This window comes from Mytilus galloprovincialis, chromosome 4 (assembly GCF_965363235.1).
Source record: "Mytilus galloprovincialis chromosome 4, xbMytGall1.hap1.1, whole genome shotgun sequence".
In the NCBI taxonomy this organism is placed as follows: Eukaryota; Metazoa; Mollusca; class Bivalvia; order Mytilida; family Mytilidae; genus Mytilus; species Mytilus galloprovincialis.
Genome location: NC_134841.1, coordinates 97,465,337 through 97,491,179, shown reverse-complemented (window position 1 = coordinate 97,491,179; position 25,843 = coordinate 97,465,337). Strand labels below are relative to the sequence as shown.

Sequence of the window (25,843 nt, the reverse complement as noted above, 5' to 3'; positions counted from 1 at the left end):
CCTTATCTTAATTTGACAAAATCTTTCTGAATATTCGGTCCTCAATACTCTTCATCTTCATACTTTATTTCACTATTTAACTTTTTTTAATCTAGTGTCACCTGGTCTTTTGTAGACTAAACGCGCATCTGTCGTACACATTTTAATCCTGGTACCTTTGTAAGGGTTTTTAACCATTAAAGTCGATACGACTGCTTGTGGATGGTTTATCTCCGAGGGTATCACCAGCCCTGTAGTCAGCACTTCTGTGTTGGCATAAATTATCATTGATATGGTCATAAGTATAAATTAACTTTTTTTAATATACTAATTGTCAATTGATTGACTTCCCGTTTTCGTAGCTGTGTTTTGCAAAACCTTTTGACATTATGATTTAGCTTCATACTTTACATGCCTTTTTTTATTTGAGCGTCACTTGGGAGTCTTTCACGACGAAAATCACGTCTGGTGTACACAGTTCTAATACTACTATTTTTTGGGGGAAAAGACTATCAGTTGTTTTTCGTATATAAAAACAGTTTTTGAACAAAAATATACATAATGTCCGATTGAACATCCTTTTAGATATAAATATAAGCGCTTGTCTTTTTAAATCATATATGTTACACCATATTTTTGTATCTAATATCATTAATTGACATTTTATAACATCTAACTTTTGTAAAGTATTGCACATACACATTTATGTCATTTTCAACACTATATTAACTATTGCATACAGCCATTTTTTGAAAAACTCTCTACTGTTTTCATCATCATTTAAATTAAACTCTGTATTTGAGCTTGATCTTTTTTTCATGTTTATTCTTTTTTTTTTATTTTATTTTTAATTTTTTAAAATTCAGTTCTAATACTGGTATCTTTAACGAGTTTAAATCTAACATATATTTCGTTTTCAGCATTTGACTTCCGATTATCTGCCTCAATTTCCCCGTATAACTACTGAGTATATCTATGACTTATATGCGATTCCAAGTCTGCAAAACAATGTTTCTGATACAAAAAAAAAAGTAAAATAACAAAAATACCCGACTCCTAGGAATATTCTAAATGGAAAGTCTCTAATCAAATGGCAAAATCAAAAGCTCAAACACATCAAACGAAAGGATAACTGTTATATTCCTAACTAAAGGCATTTTCTTATGTAGAAATTTAAACCTGGTATCTATGAAATATAAGTTGTTTAAAGTAGGAAAAACAGTTATGTATTTTTCTTTAAATATCAATTTGCTTGAAACCTCTGCATGAATCCCGTTCATGTGTATCGCTTGTGAATAGATAACAGTGAAGATTACGAAATCATTTTCATCAGCATGATATATCGAAGTGTTAAGCGAGGAGAAATATTTTAGCCGTATTTGGACAACCTATTGGAATTTTAGGTCCTCAATGCTCGTTAATTTCTTTTAATTTCACCTTAATAACTATTTTGATCAGAGCGTCACTGATGAGTCTTTTGAAAACAAAATGCGCGTCTGGCGAATTAAATTATAAGCCTGGTATTTTTGATAACTATAAACGGACAACTCTGATTCAAGAATTTGTAGATATGCAAATCATATAAGAATTCTGCATGTATTAACCATTTGTATGACGTCACGATTACTTATGAATGTGTTTGTAGATAGATGTTTTTTGTGTTCTGTTAAATTGTTCCCTTAAAATTGTTATACGATGATGACTGATGTACCCATATTTTGACTATTTTATTTATTGTGTCTGTTTAGTTAACGCATCAATGTAAATATAACGGAATTTGATGAGACTGTCATCAAAGTGAGAGGGTTAGCGCTATAAAACTAGGTTTAATCCACCATTTTCTACATTTGAAAATGCCTGTACCAAGCCAGGAATATGACAGTTCTTGTCCATTCGTTTTTGATGCGTTTTGTTATTTTATTTTGCCATGTGATTATGTAATTTCCGAATTGATTTTCCTCTAAGTTCAGTATTTTTGTGATTTTACTTTTTATTCTTCACAGGCGAAATACTATATATGTGAGTGTTCTATCTTGTCATAGTTTTCAGTGAATTTTATTGTTAATTTCAGTAATAAAGATTTTAATAAGGAGTTCATAATTGTTTTTTAAATTGCCTTTTTGTTTACAAAATTAAGACGTTTGGACTTCAGTTTATGATATCGATACCATCCGATTTTGAAAATAAAATTACTACTACATACATCAAAAGCGTTAAATGCGCTTTTCTGAAATAATCTTCACCGGGAATACCCAAAACGAAAACAATTGAAAGCCAAGGATGTATAAACACCGAAACACACGGAGAGTTATATGAACAAAAAGTGGCACAGACAATTTTATTATAGCAAGACCATAGATTTTTCTATATTTTATTTGAAATAAATAAAAACAATTTGACATACGGTTTTACCATTGCATTATAGTTTATTCGCGTTCTTCTCCGTTTTATCGTGATAAGCTGTCCAGTTACAGAATAATCAATCAAAATATGCCTATAAAGGTTAATGCAATGCAATAATTTAAAATACTATTAAGGATATTATGCATTAATATATTTAATGTAATTGAGTTTGAACAAGATGACCGAACTATTAATTACAAGAATAATACGCAATTGCACTATATATTATCATGAAAGGTATAGCTGACAAACTGAATTGATAAGGATGAATATCTGTAGAAATATTAAACTCTTAAGTCTAAAATTGTAATTAAATTCGTCATTTCTTTGTAATAGTAGTACCGCATGTCATTAACAGTAAAACACGATATTATATGCATTTAACATCAGCTGAAGGGCGATTCTTGTAATAATACTATCGTTGTTATAACAACAGATATCAAAAGAATACAAGACACAGTTATAATGATCACACATCTTTTCCTTTTATATCCTTGTCTTATACCCTGAAAGAAAAATATACTCAGGTTTATGTAAGAACATCATAGAAATACAAATATTCAAATTTCATATCAAAACATATTCTTTTATGACAAAAGACCTTAGTTTTAAAAATCAGCAGCTTCTTTGACTTAGCAGTATCATGTATGTATAAATAAAAAAAGAGAAGAGGTATGATTGCCAATGAGACAACTCTGCACAAGGACCAAATGACACATACATTAAAACCTATATTTCACCATACGGCCTTCAATAATGAGCGAAACCAATACCACTTAGTCAGCTATTAAAGAACCCGAAAAGACAAATGTTAAACAATTCAAACGAGCAAACTAACCAGCTATCAGATTTTATGCATTATGATATTGTACATTATCGGGCGTCCCGATGACTATATCTGTTTGAACTGCGCTCACTCAACAAAACGCTTCGTTTGTACCTTGTCATAGGTTACAATATGAAGCTTTTGTGGCGAGTTATGACTCAAAGACATTACAGTATGTCGGGCAGCTGATATTTTGCAATATCTTAATAAAGATAATTTGATCGTTCATGATTGTTTGTGGAATAAAGTTTGTGTGTGAACGAAACAATAGGTTTAATTTGTTTAACAAGCTACCAGGAAGGTGAATTTGTTATCTCGGGTAAAATTTATTAATATAACGAGTAACATTTATCAACGTCGGGTTGTAGTGGTGTGTTTACTTTTGGTTGGTATTTTCATAGTTTTTGTTAAGGCGTTATCAGTTTGTCTTCGACTTCTAGATTCAAATTACCTTTGCTAGTTTGGGCCTCAAATGTGTAAGATTTTGTTATGTTAGGGCCTTTTATACCTGTTTTTAAATGTGAATTTTGCTCATTATTGATACGTGCGGTATAACTGCTTTCATAGTAGTTTCATTAGCAATCATACTTATTATACCACATCTACTTTTTTTACAGCGGATTACTCGAGAGGTCATTCCGGTATAATGTTAACGCAGTGATTCTGCTAACGACCCTTGTATTTTTAAGTTCTCATCACGTTATGTAAATCGCATAAATACACAGACGTTACCGAATACAAAATAAGATATGTTATCGCTTGTAACATATCTAATTGATCAATAAATATTCAATGGAATTTTTATAGACACATAGATAATTGATATGAAAATGTTTTGTCATGAGAAAAATAATTATCAGAACAAATCATTAATACCGAAAATTTGTGTTAACGCATGCGGAAGAATATCTTGAAGGTGTTTTGCAACAACAGTGGGAGAAATATGAATGCACACTCCAATCTAACCTTTAAGAAAAAAGAATTATTACAGAACAGTGTCCAGCATGCACATGCATTGTACTATCACCGAAATAGTAGAATAGAATGATGGAATAAATGGATGAAAATTTGCCTGTAGTGTTATTAAGATGATTTGCTACATTTATAACTGTTATACAAATAATAATATAATATATAACAACAAACCAGATTATGCTGATTACAATTGATTAAATATCACTACATATGCTAATCATTACTGTGAAATTTAATTCCCTGTCATTTATTCATCATCCAAACAGGAACATGTCTTGGAACAAAAAATATATTTATGCACCTTAACCTTACTTTCAGAAATAGAGATATGCTCTTTTTTCTGCGACAAGTGCTTGTGACCTTCCATCATAACCTGCGGTCATCCGATGTCCAGTACTTCAGTACTTTGATTACGTTAAATGTATTTCATTAGGGGAATGGTAATATAATACACACGATAGTCTTATTCATTTGGTTATTATTATCGTAACTAACGCCATTTCTAATGTATATATGTATTATATATAGATAATTCTTATTATCACTAATTTGATATCAAAAAGTTAGGCTGTATAACTACTTTAGACGGTATTGCAATGTATTTTTAGTGCAATGACAACATACGATTTTGTCACTTTGACTTTTATTAAACAGGAAACAAAAATCAGTGACTTTTATAAAAACTTTAAAATTGGGCTATGTGTGGAAGTTCATTTTCAGATTAATCACTACAAATCAGTCTTCAAAAATATGCATAGTTACCAGTGAAATATGTCTGAATAACGTCGTAAGAGAAAGATTTCCTCTAAATTCAAGTGATGATTATAGATTTATAGGTTTGGGGTAGAACACTTTAGGAGACTTAAGTAAATTGATTATCAATACTTACTCGTTGAACATTCAATGAGGATGTAGAAGAGGTATCGGATGAGTTGTCAGAATTGCTGCACTCTATTCAAAAGAAAATACATAAATTTAAGAAAATATGTTTAGAGTGGTTTTATAAGTATGTATATTAGACATATTTTTTTTCAAATCTGCCAAGAATTCTTTTGGTTTAACTGTTATGAATGTTCAATTTGTATTTCAGAGACATTTTAGCAAATCAGAGGTTATTTGCTCTGTCAAGCAAAACCTTTATGTCTGCTTTGTCGGCACAGTTCTTTTAGTCGGATCATTTTTTATTTTTATTTTCCATAATAATTCTACCATAGTTATTATTATATCATTGTACGAAGAAGCTATGAAAACTGAAAAGGGCGCGAACAGATGTCTTCTCAAAATTCATTTATATATATATATGAATATATATCATTGTTTCTGTGACTGCATCCTACATTAATTTGTAAGATCCCTTACCAATCGATAAATAATTCAGCGGTTTAAACATGCTGCATGAATGTCGCCACAAACAAAAAAGTTCAACATAAAAATTACCGAACTTCAAGTAAAATTTAAAACGGAAAGGCCCTTATCAAATGTGACATGTAATGGACAGTCGAGGTTTTTAGTCGAGAGACTAAAATATGATTTTATATGTGAAATATGCCCAATAAGGGGAAGAAAAGAAACAATGTAAGTAACACAAGTGACAATAGTGCTACAAATGATCCCGATGGAAAGAAACCAAAGAAAAAGAAGGCGAAACAAAAAAAAAGTAAACCTCAATCAAAATATACTAAGGAAGGCGATAAAACAGGTGACATTACAAATGTAAACAAACAGTTAATCAGTACTCACTTGGATAACGGCGATTTAAAAAGTTTATTGCAAGAAAATATGATAAACAATATGAATCAGTCTAGCTTTTCACAAGACACTAACTTTTACTGCCCTAATCCAAATAATATGTTTCCAAGTCATAGTCAAAGTCAACAGATGTGTTCAACGCCAAACACTGGAATGATTCCTATGCCTATGCAACACGTCTCGCCCCAAATGCTTTCCACTATGCAACAAAGACCACAATGGGTAGACGAACTATTTAGTAGAATAGATAGATTTGAAAATAAGTTAGACCATTTGAATTCAAAAGTGACAAAATTAGAAACACAACAAATGCATCAGACGACCGTTTTTGTCAGATAGAGTCCAGTACACAGTATATCAGTAACGAATTTGAAACGCAAAAAACCTCTATATCAAATATTAAAACAGAAGTTGACAAATTAGCAAAGCAGTTAAAAAACAACCATGTGAATGATGAAAAGTTGAGCAAAACAATCGACCAAGTAAAAAAGGAAAATGACAGGTTACAAAATGAGTTAACTGATGTCCATATGAGTTCGATGAGAAATAATCTTATATTTTACAATATTCCGGGAAATGAAACAGACCTGTGTTCGGAAGGGTTTTGGAATTTTGTGGTAAATACTTAAAAAATGAAAACCCTGCAGATAAAATTACAATACTTGATTCGTTCAGATTGGGAAAAAAAGCTGAAAAAAGAGACCAATCCTGGTAAAGTTTGCAAATTTTGAGATGCGGGATCTTGTAAAGAAAAGTTCAAAGAATTTGAAAGATTCACCTTTTGGAATTTCTGAACAATTACCATTGGAAATACAAAAACGTAGAAAAGAAAAATTACCACTACTGAAGGAACTGCGCTCCAGGGATATCAAGGCATATTTTGTGAAGGACAAACTTTTTGTGGGTGGTAAAGAGTATGTCCCATAGGGGCAGCACAGGGAACAATTGAACAATTTAAAATGTTTAAGTTGGAATGTACATGGTTTAAATTCTTGTTATGAAGACAATGGTTTTTTGAATTTTGTAAATACTTACGAAATTTTGTTTTTATGTGAAACTTGGTTACAAGAGAAAAATATTATAGAAATAGAAGGTTTTGTGAAACTTATATGTTTAAATAGAAATGTTAAAATTGGTACTCGAAGTGAAGGTGGATTAGCGATTTTTTGTAAAACAAAGTTATCAGATGGTATTTCTATAGATAGAGAGATAGACTGTGGTATTGTTATAATTAAACTAAATCATGAATTTTTCAATACTGCAAATGATATCTACATATGTTTTTCTTATATTCCACATGAAAAATCAAACTTTTATAACAAATGTGATGTTGATTTTTATGATATTATAGAACGTGTTTGTTTAGAGTATAAAGAAAAAGGTTCATTTTTAGTGTGTGGCGACCTAAATAGTCGTATTGGTGAAATTGATGATGTTTTATCAAATGATAACTTAGATCTGTATTTAGAAAGTGTAGACCACGTGGAAACCCCGATTGTTCCGAAAAGGCACTCCGTAGACAAAACCGTTAACGCATTTGGTCGAAAACTTTTACAGTTATCTTATAATACTGACCTTACTATTGCTAATGGAAGACTAGGAAATCGTGTTGGAAAATTTACATTCTGTACAATGAATGGCAGGAGTGTCAACGACTACCTACTTGTTTCACCTAGCGATTATAAACTTATTAAGAATTTTGATGTGTTGAATTTCAACGAATTTTCTGATCACGCACCATTATTATTTGAACTTGAATTCCGAAATTTCAGACCGGAGTTATCGTTTCCAAAGATTCACAATTACATAAAGTGGGATATAAAAAGATCTAATGAATATATAGATATTATACAACAAGATCAAAATAATTTATTGTCTTTAGTGAATAACATTACCAATACAAATAGCTTAAATCATGCTGTTAAGGAATTTACAAAGATCTTATTTGATAGTGCTCATAAAGTTTTTGGTAGATCCTTGTTAATACACCAAGATGAAATTAAAGTTAGGCCGAACAACGAGTGGTTTGATAACAATTGTGCAATTGCACGTAAAGATTTTCATGTGGCTAGAAACTTTTTCCAACATCACCCGTCAGACGTCAACCGAAAGGCATACGTTATTTCACGAAACAACTATAATGAAATGAAACGAAAAGCACAATTTAAATACAAACGTCAAAAAGGTATCGAACTCTGCGACTTAGCTAGTACCGAACCGCGAAAGTTCTGGTCGTCGTTAAAACGAAAAGTGAACAACAAGTGTAAAATTGATAACGAAACCATGATGAAACATTTTGAGTCAATACTAGGAGATAATTCGCAGGATCTATGTGAAGAAGTTCGTAATCTCATAGACAATACGGTATTTGGCGATATAAATGTTACACAATTAGACTCTGATATAACTGAAGACGAAGTAGTAGCATCAATAAAAAAAATGAAGTCCGGTAAAAGTTCAGGTGACGATGGACTAATAAGTGAAATGTTTTCTGCCTGTACTGACGTATTTGCGCCAATATTGAAGACTCTATTTAATTACATTTATAGTTCGGGAATATACCCAGATTCATGGTCAGAATGTCTAGTAGTTGCTGTCCCAAAGAGTGGTGATCTATCCGATCCTAATAATTATCGTCCGATTGTATTGATCAGTGTTTTATCGAAGCTTTATACAACTATTTTGACAAATCGTTTACTCAGTTGGTCCGAAGAAGAAGACATATTGATCGATAACCAATTTGGATTTAGACCCGGCAAGTCAACTGTAGACGCTATATTTATTTTATTTGGAATAATTTCGCAAACACTTCAAAATAAACAAAAACTTTATTGTTCGTTTGTGGATTTCCGTAAAGCGTTCGACAAAATTAGCAGGAGGATTCTCATTTATAAACTATTACAGAGTGGTGTCAGCTCAAAGTTTGTAACTATGGTTAGATCAGTATATTCATCTGTAAAAATGCGTGTCAAAACTGCCGATTTACTGTCCGACTCATTCGAAAATTTTCTTGGTGTAAAACAAGGGGAGCCCTTATCACCTCTACTGTTTTTATTTTTTATAAATGACTTGATTGAAGACATGAATATTAGTCCTTCAGCTGACATAGTTAATACTAATGAAGTTCTGATATACTTAATACTATTTGCAGACGATACTATATTATTTGGGAAATCTCCGGAAATTCTACAGGAACTACTTGATAAACTACTTATTTATTGTAATAAATGGAATATAGAAGTGAATATTAACAAAACGAAAGTTGTTGTATTCAAAAATGGCTGGCAACCCGTAACTGCAAAATTTTTCCACAACAACGAAGAACTAGAAATTGTCGATTCGTATATATATCTTGGTATGCTGATACACTGTAATGGAAAATTTTTAAAAACACAGAAGCGATTAGCCTTACAAGGTTCACGATCTTTGGCAGCTCTGAATAATTCTACAAAGGGTTTATACTTGACGAAGAAAAAGAAATGTGATTTGTTCGATAGTATGGTTGCGTCTGTGATAAATTATGCTTCGGAAATTTGGGGTTTCCATCGTGGAAATGATGTTGAAATTATCCATACCCGTTTTGTCGATCTATTTTGAAACTGGGTAAAAGTACGACAAATGTATTTTTATATGGCGAACTAGGGCGTTTGCCAATAAATGTAATTAGAAAACAAAAAGTTTTAAAATACTGGTTAAAAATTGTAACTCATAAACCACTTATTGTGTATGATATTTATATATTGTTACTCAGAGATGCAAATACTGGTAAAACTAATTGGGTTTCTAATGTTCGTGACCTATTGTTTAGTATTGGTTTAAACTTTGTATGGTACCAGCAGTCTGGTATAAATATATCATTAGATGTAATAAAAACTAGGTTAAAAGATCAATATATTCAAAGCTGGTCTGCATCTATACAGGATTGTGAGAAACTTACTATGTACAGAATTTTAAAATTAGATTTTTGGTTTTGAAGATTACGTAGATTTTAACTATAATTCACATTTTTTCACAAAGCTACGTAGTGGTACTATGAAGTTAAATGTTGAGGTGGGGCGTTATACAAATATACTAAGAGAAAACAGATTATGTACTTGCTGTAATATGAAAAGTGTTGAAGATGAATACCATTTTACGTTAGTGTGTCCTGTGTATAGACATGTACGGCTGCAGTTTTTACCAAATTATTACTGTTCGTGGCCAAATGTGACAAAACTTATGTATCTGTATCAAACAAAATCTAGATCTTTAGTTGGAAAATTATGTAATTATTTGAAATCTGCCTGGAAGATTAGATCACATCTAATAAGTTGATAATTTTTCTATTGTAATATCTTATTATATTGTTCTCTGTTGTTTATTGTGTGTCACAATGTAAATATGTTTGTGTTGCTATAGCATGTAACTACTGCTTTGCAAATAAAGAATTCATTCATTCATTCTTTAAATGTCAAATGTCAAAGTCAAAAGCTGAAACAGATCAAACGAATGGTAAACAACTGTGTTTTCAGCGTGGAGTTTAGAATCTTCTAATCCTAACTGTTATTGACATAACATGATTGAGCGTGGAGTTGAGCATATTCTAATCCTAACTTTATTGTCATAACATGATTGAGCGTACAGTTGAGCATATTCTAATCCTAACTGTTATTGTCATAACATGATTGAGTTTGTCCTTATGATACTGTTATTTGCTTATTAAGTAGCTCCTCCAAATATTAAGTGAAATTTATGAAACCTCTACACATTTAATGACTTTGAATACTATACATAGAATCTGAAGGACTTACCTGTCGCACCAGTTCCGACATCCGGGTCTACTTCCCAAGGTTGGACGGCAATCAGATTATTTATATTGTATAGAAGTTCTTGCAAATCACTTATATCTCTGAAAAAATCAGGAGAATTGCTTTTAGGAGTGAATGTTTATCTTGCAAAACGTTTCATAACAATAGTATTGTGATAAATGATTTGTAATCAATCTTAACAAAATGGTTTTGTGTTCTATTTATTGAAAATAATGACCCTTCCATGTACGAATTTGAAGATCTGCAACTGTAAACCTGCATCGATAATTTGTTTGACCATTTAACGCCCTATTTTGATATTTTTGTTGGTTCAATAAGAACTTTTAATTCATTCACAGAAATATATAGCGAAAATGTTCACAGATCATGAAATTAAAAACTTTTCTTTCAATTTTTGTTAAGTACTTCATTCTCTGAACAATACATTGTAACTTTCACCTCGCAACACGCGTGTCAATAGAATCAATCTGTGTGGAATAAACTGGCAGAAAAAAAGCATTGTCATAAAGTTTTATTATTTCATGGAACAACCTGCTGTTTTGAGTCAATTTATATGTGTTGTTAAATATTCAGATCAATATTTTGACGTAATAAATTGTTATTGTACCCGATAAGTTATAGCTGTTTTGTCGTTCCTTGTCATTCTTTGTATTTCTGAATACTAATTTACTCTCATAAACAACAGTGGAAATTTATTTTGCCAAGTTTTAGTCAAACATGTTGCATTGTAAATCAAAGTGCATTTGCTTGACGTCTATAAACTTCACATTACGTTCGACCGATACATAGAACATAGGAATTACAATAAATGTTCGCAAACTAATTTGTTTAAATACGGATCGAATTTCCAATAAAACCATACTTATATATAATAAAAACTTTCAAATTAGACACAAAATCCAATAAATATTGCACATGCTAAAATATTGTGTTTGCAGAGTCCTCCAAATAAAAGCTTTGAACTTAAAGGAAAGACAATATCATAATGTTGATCGATATATACTTCAAGTCGTTATTATTCTTTTCTATGTTTTATTCAAAAGAATAGCCTCTCGGCACTGCCAGATGCTAGAAATACAGAATGGTTATCAATGATGTTGCACTCGCGAGCAACGAAATATAAATTGAAGTTTTGCAATTGTTTAGTACACCTGAGCTGTCTAGATTATTATGCCATACCCACCATTTATATGTCCCGAAGTTGACAATGAAGTAATAAGAAAAACATGTCAGTAGGTTTTAATCTCGATTCACAATATCAATTAAAACTTAGTGTTATCCATTTCTCGATGACCAATATATTTTATCTGTCTATTCAATTTTACTTTTTGATGATCAAACTCGTTTAATGTAGTTGGTATCGAAAAAAACAAAGAATGTTACTAAAGAGACATTTACAGCTAACTGTTACATTGGTTATCATACTAAAATATTGCGACCTACTTTTCTAATATTTTGATTTCCTCTGTTTCGGCTAGTTTCTTTTCACATTGAGTATTATCTAAACTTTCCAAGGTTACGGTGTGTTTCTTGCATATACTAAAAGGTTCGGCCCATCCAGTGTTTATAAGTATTTTCACATCTGAAAATACAATTGAAAATACAATATAATTGCTTCATTTTATTATATTTACCATAGTATCTATGTTGCTACTGACAAGTACATGTATACGTTGAACTTGAAGTTAGGTTGAATATATCATGGTTATCCTAACATTGCGGAATATGTGTGTCTAGAACTGTTTTATGTTTGTCTCATTTGCTCACGTGTGATTATATTAAGATGAATTATAGTTATCATGGTGTAACAATTTGATACAGAATGTTTACTCCTCTCTATCATCGGTGTCCATTACTATTTTATTTGATTATTTCCAGTAACTAGGATTGTTCACCTTTCCTTCGCATCCGTATCCGTTCTAATGTTATATGGTTATTTCTAGTAACTTAAACCCTGATCATCACATTAGACCATATCAATTTGTTCTTCATAAATGATTTGTTGTTTTCCTTCGGCGATTTTAAGGGGTATTAATATATATATCAATGTTCTATTTTTCAAAGAAACGCGTAGAGTTAAGAAACAACGGAGACGTTAATTTGGACTAACGTTGCGGTTTTAAAGCGTTTTAAGCATTATCCTCTAAGCTATCGAGCAGTTTAAAAAGATTCCTATGTATAAAACAATAAAATCTTATTAATTTTGATATGCCGACACTGAGTTTTGATAAGTTCTTTTTTTGTAAATTTGCATCAGTGAAAGCAACCTCAATGATAGGTTTACCTGAGTGCAGAGGAAATTCTCGTTGAACAAATAAAGTTTTCAAAAGCTGAATTTCAAAATATTCCAGACAGGCTGAGAACATATTATATATCTTTTCTAAGTCCTTCACATCCTCTGGACACAAAAGTTTACTAGAAAAAAAAACACAAAAAGATTACTAGAAAATACAAAAAGAATTCACATGAAAATGCATAGAGAGTTTATAAGATAAAAAGAATTTCTACAAATGACGCATGTATGACAATATATTATCTATTCGTTTCATGTGTTTGAGCTTTTGATGTTGTCATTTGATAATGACTTATATTTAGAAATTGACTATGAGTGTCGGTTGAAAACAAAACTTTGCTACAAAAGAGATGATTTCAGCTTCACAACTGAGATCTTTTCATTTTTAAAGCAAGAGTTCCAAATGGGTGAAGTTGAAATCATCACTTCGTAAGTTTTACGGTCGCCATCACGAGTTGGTTGACTGTTATGAAATATCCGTTATACAGATTATATCGGATATGTCCCTTATACCGTAAATATAATCCCGTTCCCTTTACTGAATTGGATTATTTATCTGCTTTGTAATAACATGAACAACACGACGGGCCACATGCAGAGCAGGGTATGCTACACTTCCGGAACACCTGAAATCACCCCCAGTTTTTGGTGGGGTTCATGTTGTTGTTGTATCCCTATTTGTAACATTTTGTTCCCGTATCGTTGTCAATAAATTGGAATATTTGATGCGACTGTCGTATAAGTGAGAGGTTTAACGCTATAAAACCAGGTCCAATCCACCATTTTCTACATTTGAAAATGCCTGTACCAAGTCCAGAACATGACAATTGTTGTCCATTCGTTTGATGTGTTTTATCATTTGATTTTGCCATTTGATTAGGGACTTTCCGTTTTGAATTTTCCTCGGAATTCAGTATTTTTGGGATTTTACTTTTTCTGTCTGTGGAGGGAACGTTACATTTTACAAAAAGGTTTTAAAAGTAGTAATAATGTAAGTTGGGGAATTCTAGAAGATGGATCATTAAAATTAATGATAACAAGGATGTGGGGAGGAATGTCGAGTTAATAAATTTAGTTATTTTGTGACATGTTCATTTTCCCTTTTAACATGGAACTATTTCAAAATATACATATTAAATACAATTAGAGATTGAAATACTACATCAATAAATTTCAAATTTATAAATTATGTTATTATATTATCAAAACTCGTGTTGTAACACTCTAAGACATTTTTTTCTTATTTTGTAAAACCATTCATGTAGCTAAAAAGTTAAAAAAAAAAAAACATTGTTTACGTTCATGTTGTCTTTTTTATTTTCACGTCTCCTTTTATGAACTTACTTTCTGAGGGTTGGTACAAGTTTCAAACGATTGGTACGAGCAAGCTCGATTGCCTGTATTCGCATCCTTTTTAACTCCTCCCTCAAATCATCAGAGTCCTGAGATCCTCCTAAACACACAACATGTGTACAGTAAACAGCTGTTAAGTGGTTAAGCTCAGCTACATACTAAAACAAAATAAAACTATCATCATTATTATAATTACTATCAAATATAACTGATTCTACTACTGTTATTATTGTTTAAGATATAACTGGCAGTTAAACTCACATCAGACAAGTTTCTGGTGAATATATTGTTAAGGAAATTGTTGAACAAAGAGATGCATTTTTACTTAGTGCTCTGTGCACGTTTTTTCTTTTCTTTATAACGAATCCATTATGTACAATTAATTATTGAAAAAGATTATTTTAAAAGAGGGACGAAAGATACCAGAGGGACAATCAAACTCATAAATCGAAAATAAACTGACAACGCCATGGCTAAAAATGAAAAGGACAAGCAGACAAACAATAGTACACATGACACAACATAGAAAACTAAAGAATAAACAACACGAACCCCACCAAAAACTAGGGGTGATCTCAGGTGCTCCGGAAGGGTACACAGATCCTGCTCCACATGTTGCATCCATCATGTTGCTTATGTAATAACAAATCCGGTAAAAAGTTATTTTAACTTTAAATGATAATTGATGATCGAAAACCTTGGCTTGTTATAACCATCCGTGTTTTGGTGCCTGAGTTTCCCGATCATGTGTTTGATAAACAATCAACACAGAAACATGAAGTACCTGTACAATAAGTGAGATGTTAAAGCTTTATTATTAATTTTTTTAGCTATGTTTATCTTATAGTCTTATATGTCTATAAGTTCCAATTTTTTACAGTAATTAAATAAGTCAAACCAATTGTTAAAGAATTTGGTGTATAATTATTTTTTTTTCAGTTAAAGCTATTTTCCTTTCATGTTTTTCCTATTAGTGCTATCATGGTTTTTCCTTCGCTGTTGCCCGTTATCATAGAAGTCCAATCAACTTGAATCTTAGTACACATGTTCCTTGTGATATGATCTTTCTTATTTTACAGTCAAATTAGACTTTTGACCGCAATTTCATAGAATATCTGTTTCAGAGATCACGACGGATTTGTTCTAATTGTCGTAACAATAATCAGGTCCTCTGTCCCGAGACGTTGACATTTCCGAATTAGACTTTTCACTGAATATGTACTTAGATGAGCAACACGACGGTGTAACAATGTGGTTCAGGATATGCTTACTTTACCAGAGCAACACGACGGTGTAACAATGTGGTTCAGGATATGCTTACTTTACCAGAGCAACACGACGATGTAACAATGTGGTTCAGGATATGTTTACTTTTCCAGAGCACCTGTTATAACCACCGGTTTCGGTTGGGTTCCGTCTTAAGTTTTCATTGGTGTGCTTTGTGAAATTTTTATGTGTTTTGTTGTTTTTGTTTTCTTTTTAATTATGAGTTTGATAACTTCTGCCTTTCTTTGACAATCCGGTTACTGGGAAGTTGATTTTCAGATCAAAGTAAATAAAAATATAAAATTTCTTTCAAAACTAAGTAGTTAACCCCCGTTTGTATTCCACGATTCGAATCGTTCACAGTCAACAGAAAGGAATAAACGAACTAAAATTTATGGCACAACAATATCATATTAACTTATTCTACGACAATAACCTTGTTATATAATATATTCTCCTTGGTCCTTAAGATTGAATCGTACAAGATAATGCCGTTTTATTCTTATTTTAATCATTAACAGTATTTAGATGATTACTGCGTTCAGCTTTTAATCAATAGCACCTCTGAACACGTGCCAAACATTAAAATTAACATTGCAAAGGAAAGTTTAGAAGCAACAACTATATATATTTTTTTCAGTTTATCTCAGATAAGAGAACATGTAAAATTATAGTTTTTTTATTTTTATTTTCATTTTTGAAGTTTATTCGGTTATGACTTAATCTTAACGTTCGAGTTGAAATAACAGCAAGTCTAAGATTTTCGGATTGTCTGCAAATATAATTACTGATGTCAATGGATTCTTTCAGATTTTTATGCCCCACCTACGATACACCTACGATAGTAGAGGGGCATTTTTGTTTTCTGGTCTGTGCGTCCTTCTGTTCGTTCGTCTGTCCGTCCGTTCGTTTGTTGTACCGTTCATCTGTCCTTTCGTTTGTCCGTCTGTCCCGCTTCCGGTTAAAGATTTTGGTCAATGTAGTTGTTGATGAAGCTGAAGTCCAATAAAGTTGACACTTAGTACACATGTTCCTTATGATATGATCTTTCCTATTTTATAGGCAAATCAGACTGTTGACCCCAATTTCACGGTCCACTGAACACTGAAGATGAAAGTGCGAGTTTCAGGTTAAAGTTTTTTGTCAACGTAGTTTTTGATGAAGCTAATGTCCAATCAACTTGAAACTTAGTAGACATGTTTCCTATGGTATCGATCTTTCTGATTTTAATGCCAAATAAGATTTTTTACTCAATGTCATGGTCCATTAAACATGGAAAATTATAACAAGTGCGAGTGGGGCATCCGTGTTCTTTGGACACATTATTGCTTCATACTACTTTCAATTCATTTTGAGTGTTTTATGCTTATACGGTTATGATTTGTACATTTCAGTTTAAGTGGTTTTGTACTCTTGTTTCGTTTCTTTTTATTATTACAATTCATGTAATTGCCCACAAGCCAAAGTTCTCTTGTTAATTTGTTAAGCTGTATCGTCTAGAGTATCGTCTTGAGTCTACAAAAGTTGTGAATAAATCTAATTGTCTACTGGATGTTGTATTTCTGGCCCCCGAGTTATAATTTAACTGTACAATGTAAAAATAAAATAATGAGATGTGGTATGATTACCAACTAGACAATTCTCAAACAAACACCAAGTGATATAATTGTAAGAAACTTTAGGTCACGTAAGGGGTATTCCAATCAGAAATAGACATACCCTATAGTAAGATATACAAGGTACCGTCATGAGGTGAATTCCATCGGCCTCACGTACGATAAAAGACAGCAAACAAATATAACAGACAACAACCAGCGACAATCACTAAATAAAAGGCTCCTGATTTAGGACACATACATATCACAGGTTTTTTTCTTTTCTTTTCTCTTAGCTGGTTAAATCTTATTTTAATTTCCTGTTCTTAGTGCTCATAATTTATATTATACAAGCATTGTACTTATAACCCCGATTAATTGATTACAGCTTTGAAATAATGTTTCGCCTAGCCAACTTTACATGTAAAACAATATCTGACAGAGAACAGACACCTCGTGCAAAATTGCAAAACCATTTAAAAAATACAGAACATAAAACAAATAACGTTTCAACTGTAACCATTCTATTACGACTGCTGATGTTCTTCATTGTCAAATAGAATGTCATTTCGTTAAAACACTTTGAAATTTTTCTATAATTGTTATCTTTTTTTAACAGTTTAACCAAAGCATGTTTTTGATAAATTCAAAAAATTCAACAACAAAATAGTTCAGGGTTTTAGACCAAAAAAAAAAAATACTAGTGGCAGCTTATATCGGTATGTGAAATATGTCATAGCAACATGTTTTTCTTATAATACCATTACATAAATAAAATTGATATCGTAACATCATACATATAATTATTAATAATTAATTTCCAGAAAGTGATACCACGTTATACAGAGAAACACACGTTTAGATTTAAACATTGACATCTAGGAATACTATCAGATGTAATCCCTAATTTAATGTCAAAAATATTGTCAGATGTAATGTCAATATGATATAATAAACATGTAAAAAAAAAATTTAACATATTAATTTAAAGTCTACCTAAATCTGATTTAACACATAGATTAGCCACAGCCTAGTCAAATAAAGAAATCACAGTAAATTCTGGTTGAAAATATTTAACAATGTGTGAAAAAATATTGAAATGTCACCAGTATTGCAGTGTTTGGTTTAAATGCAAGAATTTGAAAAATTGAAACAAATATTAAGTCAAATTTAAAAAAATATTTTATACTGTTATCGAGAGACTAATGTCGTTTTTAACATCTGCAGGAAGCGTTTTTATTCTTTAATTATATTTTCTTATTTTAGAATTTCTGGAGTCAAACTATTACCTTACAATATGTTTTATTTTGCTTAACTGATAAACGTATTCGCATACAAGCCTTTAAAAACGCAAAAAACGAAGTGATAAAATGAATTATAGTAAACCGACAATTCGGTTGACGTAGATTGGCATAGCTAACTTGAAGACCATACTCCACTATATCAAGTAGTGTTTTACTGTGCGTTAAAGTGATTTGTCAGTTTTTCCCTACGTCCAGTGACAACGGATACGGTTTATGTCCTTGACCGAAGTCAAGAAGATACTCAGCGGTTGGCATTAGTTATATCAAAGAATTAGTTTTGTATGAGGTTGGGGGATGATCTGTTGTTGGCGTCAGATCTTATATAGTATCCAATAATTTGTATCTTCTTTTTTTATACACAGGGCGATTTTGACCTGACATAGTGTATAGCCCAATGGTTATTGTTAGTTGCGTTAAAAAAGAGGGACGAAAGATACCAAAGGGACAGTCAAACTCATAAATCTAAAACAAACTGACAACGTCATGGCTAAAAATGAAAAAAACAAACAAACAACAGCACACATGACACAACATAGAAAACTAAAGACGAGAAAAAGGACCAACTGTAAGTTTACAGACATCTTTTTGTTTTGTATATGTAAGGGAGATTTCAAATGTTTAAGAATGACGCAAAATATACTGTTAAAAAGCCAAGGCTCCGTGTTGCAGGCCATACATTGACCTATTATGGTTTAATTTTATAAATTGTTATTTGGATGGAGAGTAGTCTCATTGGCACTCACACCACATCTTCCTATATCTATGTTAAGCTTAAGATTATTTAGCCTTTGACTATTGATTACATGAAATATTTGTCGTTATCTCTGTCTATAACAGAAAGAAAAAAACATATGAAGTTGCTTTTTTCGATAGGACGGACAGATAGAACACCTATAGTTCTCATGCCCTGGTTGTAGTAGTAGGCACTAATAGAATTATAAAACAAATAGTGGTAACTAAAGATGATGGCGTTGGTCCTTTTTCTCGTCTAGGATTTAACACGTAAGTTATTTGTAAATATTAATTTCCCTATAGTGAAGTTAAGTTAGGTCTGTCGTAAATACTGATTAGAATAGGAATGGCTTTGTTACAGAATTAATTTTGTCCTGAATACATTTGTCTATCTAAAATTTTATTTTACCAGGAATGGAATTAAGACATAATACAAAAATGTATATATAATAAATTCCAATAATATACAAGGAAAATGCAGAATGATTCAATGTTTTCAAATATTGAGTTTGTTAAAACTATTAATAAATTTGACCTAATGGTTTATGTATCTTAGGATTAACACCATAAATCAATAGACAAACTACAGAGCTTAAAGCCTCGGTCACACCTTACAGGATAGCTCGAACGGACGCCTAAAGCCTCGATCATACCTTACCGGATAGCACGAACGGACGCCTAACGAATGAAAATGAAAGTTATCCGTTGAAAAAATTGTTATCCGTTGGGAGTCCGTTGATGTACTGACCGAATAAAACGGACGTGTAACGAATGCATAACGGACACACACCGGATATGTAACGTACGAGAAACGGAAACGTACCGGACAGAACGGATGTCGAACGTACATCCAATGGACGAGTACACCATAAAACGAACACCTAACGGAAGCGTACCGGATAAAACGGATGAACAAAGTATACGGAAAAATTAAAGGCTACAATAATAATACATGTAAATCGCATAAATATTCAAAATGTTACGGTGTAACTGGTTTTGGTTTGTTCTTTAAAATGTCGCCAAAGGGCAGTGTCTGGCAAGAATAACAGCTGCTTGATTGTGAAGACGTGCCTTTAGTCTAAGATCGATTATGAATAATAAGAATTCATGAACCTTAAGAAATGTTATCCGTTAGGCGTCCGTTCGAGCTTTCCGTTAAGGTGTGACCGAGGCTTTACGGATAACTTTTTTTCAATCCGTTGCATGTCCGTTAGGCGTACGTTAAAACCAAAATGATAGTCGTTTATAACTATCTAACTTTAATGGATTCAGGTATCTGTTATACGAAAGTTGTTATTTTATATCTATATTTTTTTTTTCTGACTATTACATACATGTAGTCTAAAAATAACAATAATATAAACTAATCTGTCTTAAATTTAGCATTAGAACCTGATATTATCTTTCTATGCTTCCCGAAAACTTGAAATGAAGTAAGTAAATTACTAATTACTATGGTAACAAAAAAGACAAATCTAATTATAGTTTCATTCAATATTTTAAGTAAAATGTCAGTAACTTGACAGGAGAAATATATTTTCAAAAAAATCTTTAGTCCATGTAACTTACGCCGACGTTAATTAAAATATGTTTACTACAATTGTCAATAAAGAGCCCCATTGTTATTCATCACTGTTCTCAACAGAAATATATAATATCAGTGAAGGAAAACAAATGGTGGTCATCGTCTCGGGAATACTGAAAAATGACTTCTGTTTAGCATGCAATATAGAATGGATATCTTTGATGAAACGTAGAATATAGATTAGTTATTATCTTGAATGTCTTTGTAGTTTTTGTTTCAGAAGAGATAGTGGTTACTGGCTTTTCATCTTTCCTAAGAAATCTTACCATCGCATGCGTATGTCAATATTTTTTCATGTTAAAGGTAACATTTATTCTTAAAAAAGACTAAATGGTTATAATTTACACTCTTTTTGCATTCATATAATAGATAATGATGTAATTCATCTATGTGAAATATTGGATTTTATCTGTAAATTTAACATATGCTTTGCGAAAGCAAGTAATATATTCAGCCCTTGCATGCAGTAAATATTGTTCTGTATCGAGCTATGAAGCACTTAATAAAAGTGGATTACTTTTTGACAAAAACTGAAATAGTTAAATCTGACCAATATTCTATCACAGATTATATGTTCACGTTTTGCCTACACTAACAAACAACTTAAACACATGCCTTGTATTTTCATCAGATTGACCAATATAATGACCTTTGAACTTATGACCATTCATATTTAGTATTTGGTTTTCTAAGATGTGGTTTGTGTAATATTGTTGTGTGTTGGTCTTTTCTTTTTAGCCCTGGCGTTGCCAGTTTATTTTTCGACTTCTGAGTTTTATTGCCCCCCCCCCCTCCCCCTGTTACCTTTCGCCTCTCCCTTAAACAAAACTACACTGTTTCATTAAAATGGAAGTTGTGGGTAAAATTTGTTCATTTTTTCAATTGTTCAAAACTATTTTATCCGTTTGTTTTTATCACATTATGTGACAATCGATATTTATTTATATAATAATGGAGATTACTTTCCGTTATTTTATAATGATTTCACTACATTTAACAATTTTTACAAATGAGATATACCTTTACGTTAACGATAGGGTCAAATATAATTCAGTAATCCTAGCCAATTAAAGTCAGTTGAACAACAGTTTTTATACGCATGTTTTTTGGACGTATTCCGTTGTTTGTCCGTTCGTCGGTCGTCAACATGTTGAACAATAACTCAAAAACACTATAACCAATTAACATGGTGAATTGTTGAGATCTATTAACGTGAGTTCCCTTCCATTTTTATAAATTTTAGATCTTACGTTTCCGAGTTAAGGAGTTTTATTCATTAAAAGGGGGTCAGTTTTAGGACAATAACTCAAAAACACTTTAAAAACCAACTAGCAAGTAACTTTAGTGAATTGTTTATATCTTTTGAAGTTTGATCTCTTTAGGTTTTTTAATATAATTATATTTCTGGAATAAAATTTAGCCGTCATGGACATTTATTCTTTGAAACACCATGCGCTCACGCTTTATTTTGAAGTATTTATGATAGACTTCATGGACTTCTTCAGTTTCTGGTCATATTAACAATAACATATGTACGGTTTATTATTTTTTGACTGTCTACATAGGAAAAATTGCAACATATGTTTTCCTATGTTTTTATATGTTTTGAAAACATGAAAAACATATGTTGCAATTTTTCCTGTGTAACAATCACATAACATGTATGTTTCATACAGTACAATCTGTACTTTTAATTGACAGAAAGCAAGCGCAAGGCATGTCAATATCAAATTGTATTGTTTTGATGAAATGTAACATGTATAGCAGCATGTGCTTATCATGACAACATCACAACAATGTATAGGAAAAAAATTAAATCACAAAAATACTGAACTCAGAGGAAAATTCAAACACAAGAATTTAATACAACAGCTAATTATTTCAAGGTTATAGCATTAACAGATAAGTTATCAGAATTTTATTTTAGTAGGTTCTTAACGCAAACATGAATAAAAGAAGACGAGTAATACATATACGTCAATCAGACAGCAAATCAACAGGCTATGCAAAAAGTTAAATGTATATTGGTTCACACTTTAATTACACCATAATAAAGTTCCCCATTTCCTCTCTCAATTTTATTCTATCATGTACATTGATCATAGTATTGAAATTTACAGTTTTCGTTCCATTTTTTAAAATCTAGACAGAAGCTGATATTGTGTATAGGTCGTCAGCCAACATAATCAAGATTAACGTTGTTTATTATACACCTGTTTTTGTGATAGCCTTTGGATGATTAAAGCATCTATGAGCTAGTATTTGTGTCATTGGAATACTTTAAAATATCTTTGTAGGTAAAGCAGTTGCTCGTATATATATTTACCAACATCGTTTCGGGAAATGGCTATTGTTGGGCAAATGTGTAATTTCTTATTGTGATTTTATTTTTTTTGAGAAGCGAATATGTTTGTTAAATGCATATTAAAAAGCGCGTACTCTTGTCTTAGTTTTGTCTTCTTTTCTCCAATTGACCACACTAGTTTTATGATTATGATTTTTTTAGGCACATTATTCGCTTTAAAATCCTTTATTTATATCAGTAACGTATAAATTTACATATAAAACATAGCTGTGGGTGCTGAATTTGGACTTAAATTGAGGCAAACAGTTATAAAAAGAAGTTTGTAAGTTATATTGAATACTGTATTGTCGCTTTTATATTATATAATGACTAACTACATACGTGAACAGTTATCTGAATTAATTATTTTTTAGTTATCATAAATAATTGTTTTTCAAGTTTAAGGGGCATTTCTTCTTTACATTTTCTAGTATTCATCACCTCCAGATATTCATCTTTACAAAATAATCGCTGAGGTTGCAGCTTTTTTTCGTATCCGATTAGATCATCCAAACTGTGTCTATACATCACAAAAGACCAACTAAATTGTATAAATAAAAGCAACAGTAGTATACCCTGTTCAAAACTCGTAAATCTATGGACAAAAAACAAAATCGGGGTAACAAACTAATAGCGGTATTGTTGATATAAATAATAAAACAATTTGACTATAATGACATTCATTTATATATGATTGTGTAGAAGAGAAGTAAAATTGTCATTGTAAACCGAAACATTCCATTTCCGATCCGGTAATAGATATAAGAAAATGTGATATAAGCTTAGGGAAATGAGACACACTCCAGCCTAGTCACAATTAGTAAAAAGTAAACCATTATAGGTCAAACAATGGTTGTTTATTAAGTCTGGAAATCAAATTACTGTCTTCACCCCCAAATCACTCCTGGTACCTTTGATAACTAATTGCAATAGATTTTTCTTTTCAAGGTGGTGGTGTATGTTAAAATTGGTCAGTTAAGCCTTATGGGGTTGACAGTGTGATAATCTTTGACCTTGGTTTCTATGAAAATCAATAAGGGCCACTCTCTTCGCAGTGATTATGAAATCCATTTTGCGTTAACAATGTTTATACCATGACCTTATATTAATTTTTGACCTTGGAAACTGATAAGGTCATCCTCTCCTATGGGAATCATGTACATTAACTACTAAAGAATAATTAGATCTGTTTGTTTGTAAAATACTTTGGCTACAAACGCACGGACAAACAAACTCAATGGACGGATACTATCGTTGATGACAACAAATTTATGGCAATTGATTTGTAGAGGATAAACAAACAAAATGAACAGATAAAATTGAGAAAGGAAATGGAGGAGGTGTCAAAGAGACAATAACCCGAAAAAAGGGCCAAAATGTCCACAAATGGGTCTTCAACACAGCGAGGAAATCTCCATCTCTATAAAAAGCAACTCTACTCTAGCATCTGATTAAAAAGACCAAGCAAAATTGTCTACTTTCCATATCTTTATAAATGAAGGATTTTATTTGATATTTACCGTTGATTAAAAGATTAATCCCGTCGGGTAAATATGCATAACGAGTTTGCAATCTAATTGATAAGTACCTGGTACAAGATATCAATGGTTGCTTTAGTAATAATAGTTTTCTGATAGTATTTCAGTCACTGATTTGGTTTCAATTGATTGCTTTTTTTATTGAAATATAAATAAATAATGTCTTTACTAATGTAAATTTGGCTATATATAATATTCTACAACAAAAATAGATGATCATAGAAAATATTTATATTACATTTAACCTACCTTAGCACATTCCTGTTTTGTTGTTGAGTCGACTTTCTCCGACAGCGCTGTTTTAACTTGAGAAAACGATGTTAACTGGACTGTTGGAGAATCGCCGTTAAGACGCGACAGCGAGCTCATCATATACTACCCCGGGCATAACGAGAGGTATAGAATAATTAAATGTTCAAAATGTATCTGAAGTTCGATTTATGTGTTCCTAAAATACTTTCCTTCAAAAGACGTGCAATGTTCGAACTAACATAAACTTATCACTTCATAGAATAATATATCATCACTAATTATTCTTCAATGGAAAAAACAACAATTTTAAGTAGAAGATGGAATTTCATTTGATCTTCGAATATATCAACTTTAGTAAATCGGTAAACGTATTAGTGCACAATGAAGATATACGATTGGAAGCAAGTGAAACAATCAATGTAAAAAATTTACTGAAGATTCATCTCCATCAAATATCACATTGAAAATAGCGGCTTATCTTTGTTTCCATCATGTATACAGAACACCTGTATTACCAAGGGAATTCCCAGGCAATATCGACTTGTGTATCCATATCCAGTGTTATAGAAAGATCTACAAATAAAGTGTCCCATAAGTATCACTGTTTCCAGTGAACCTTTTGTCAGGTTCAGTAACTAGACATGGTTTAAAGCTTTACTTAAATACCATGTTATCGATATTATTGGGGAAAATCAATTTTCAAATATTAATTGCTGTTGGCACTGGATGATTAGCAGTATAAACTTAAAAGTAGTTTTCCAATATACTTGTCTTCTATCCGTCTATATCGGAAATTGCTCTTGTGAATTAGTGAAGGTTTAATAATTCCAAAAACAACATA

At 31.6% G+C, this 25,843-nt stretch overlaps 1 protein-coding gene across 1 annotated transcript; it reads right to left on the bottom strand.

Annotated features, from left to right (window-relative positions):
* Window positions 1-2,336: 2,336 nt before the first annotated feature.
* Window positions 2,337-25,636, bottom strand: LOC143073553 (regulator of G-protein signaling 9-binding protein-like). Its single transcript, XM_076249188.1, has 7 exons — window positions 25,000-25,636; window positions 14,378-14,544; window positions 13,025-13,155; window positions 12,184-12,322; window positions 10,723-10,820; window positions 5,073-5,134; window positions 2,337-2,888 (listed from the first exon to the last, which is right to left on the bottom strand). The coding sequence occupies exons 1-7, from the start codon at window positions 25,120-25,122 to the stop codon at window positions 2,769-2,771; spliced, it is 840 nt and encodes a 279-aa protein (XP_076105303.1). The 5' UTR covers window positions 25,123-25,636; the 3' UTR covers window positions 2,337-2,768.
* Window positions 25,637-25,843: the final 207 nt, after the last annotated feature.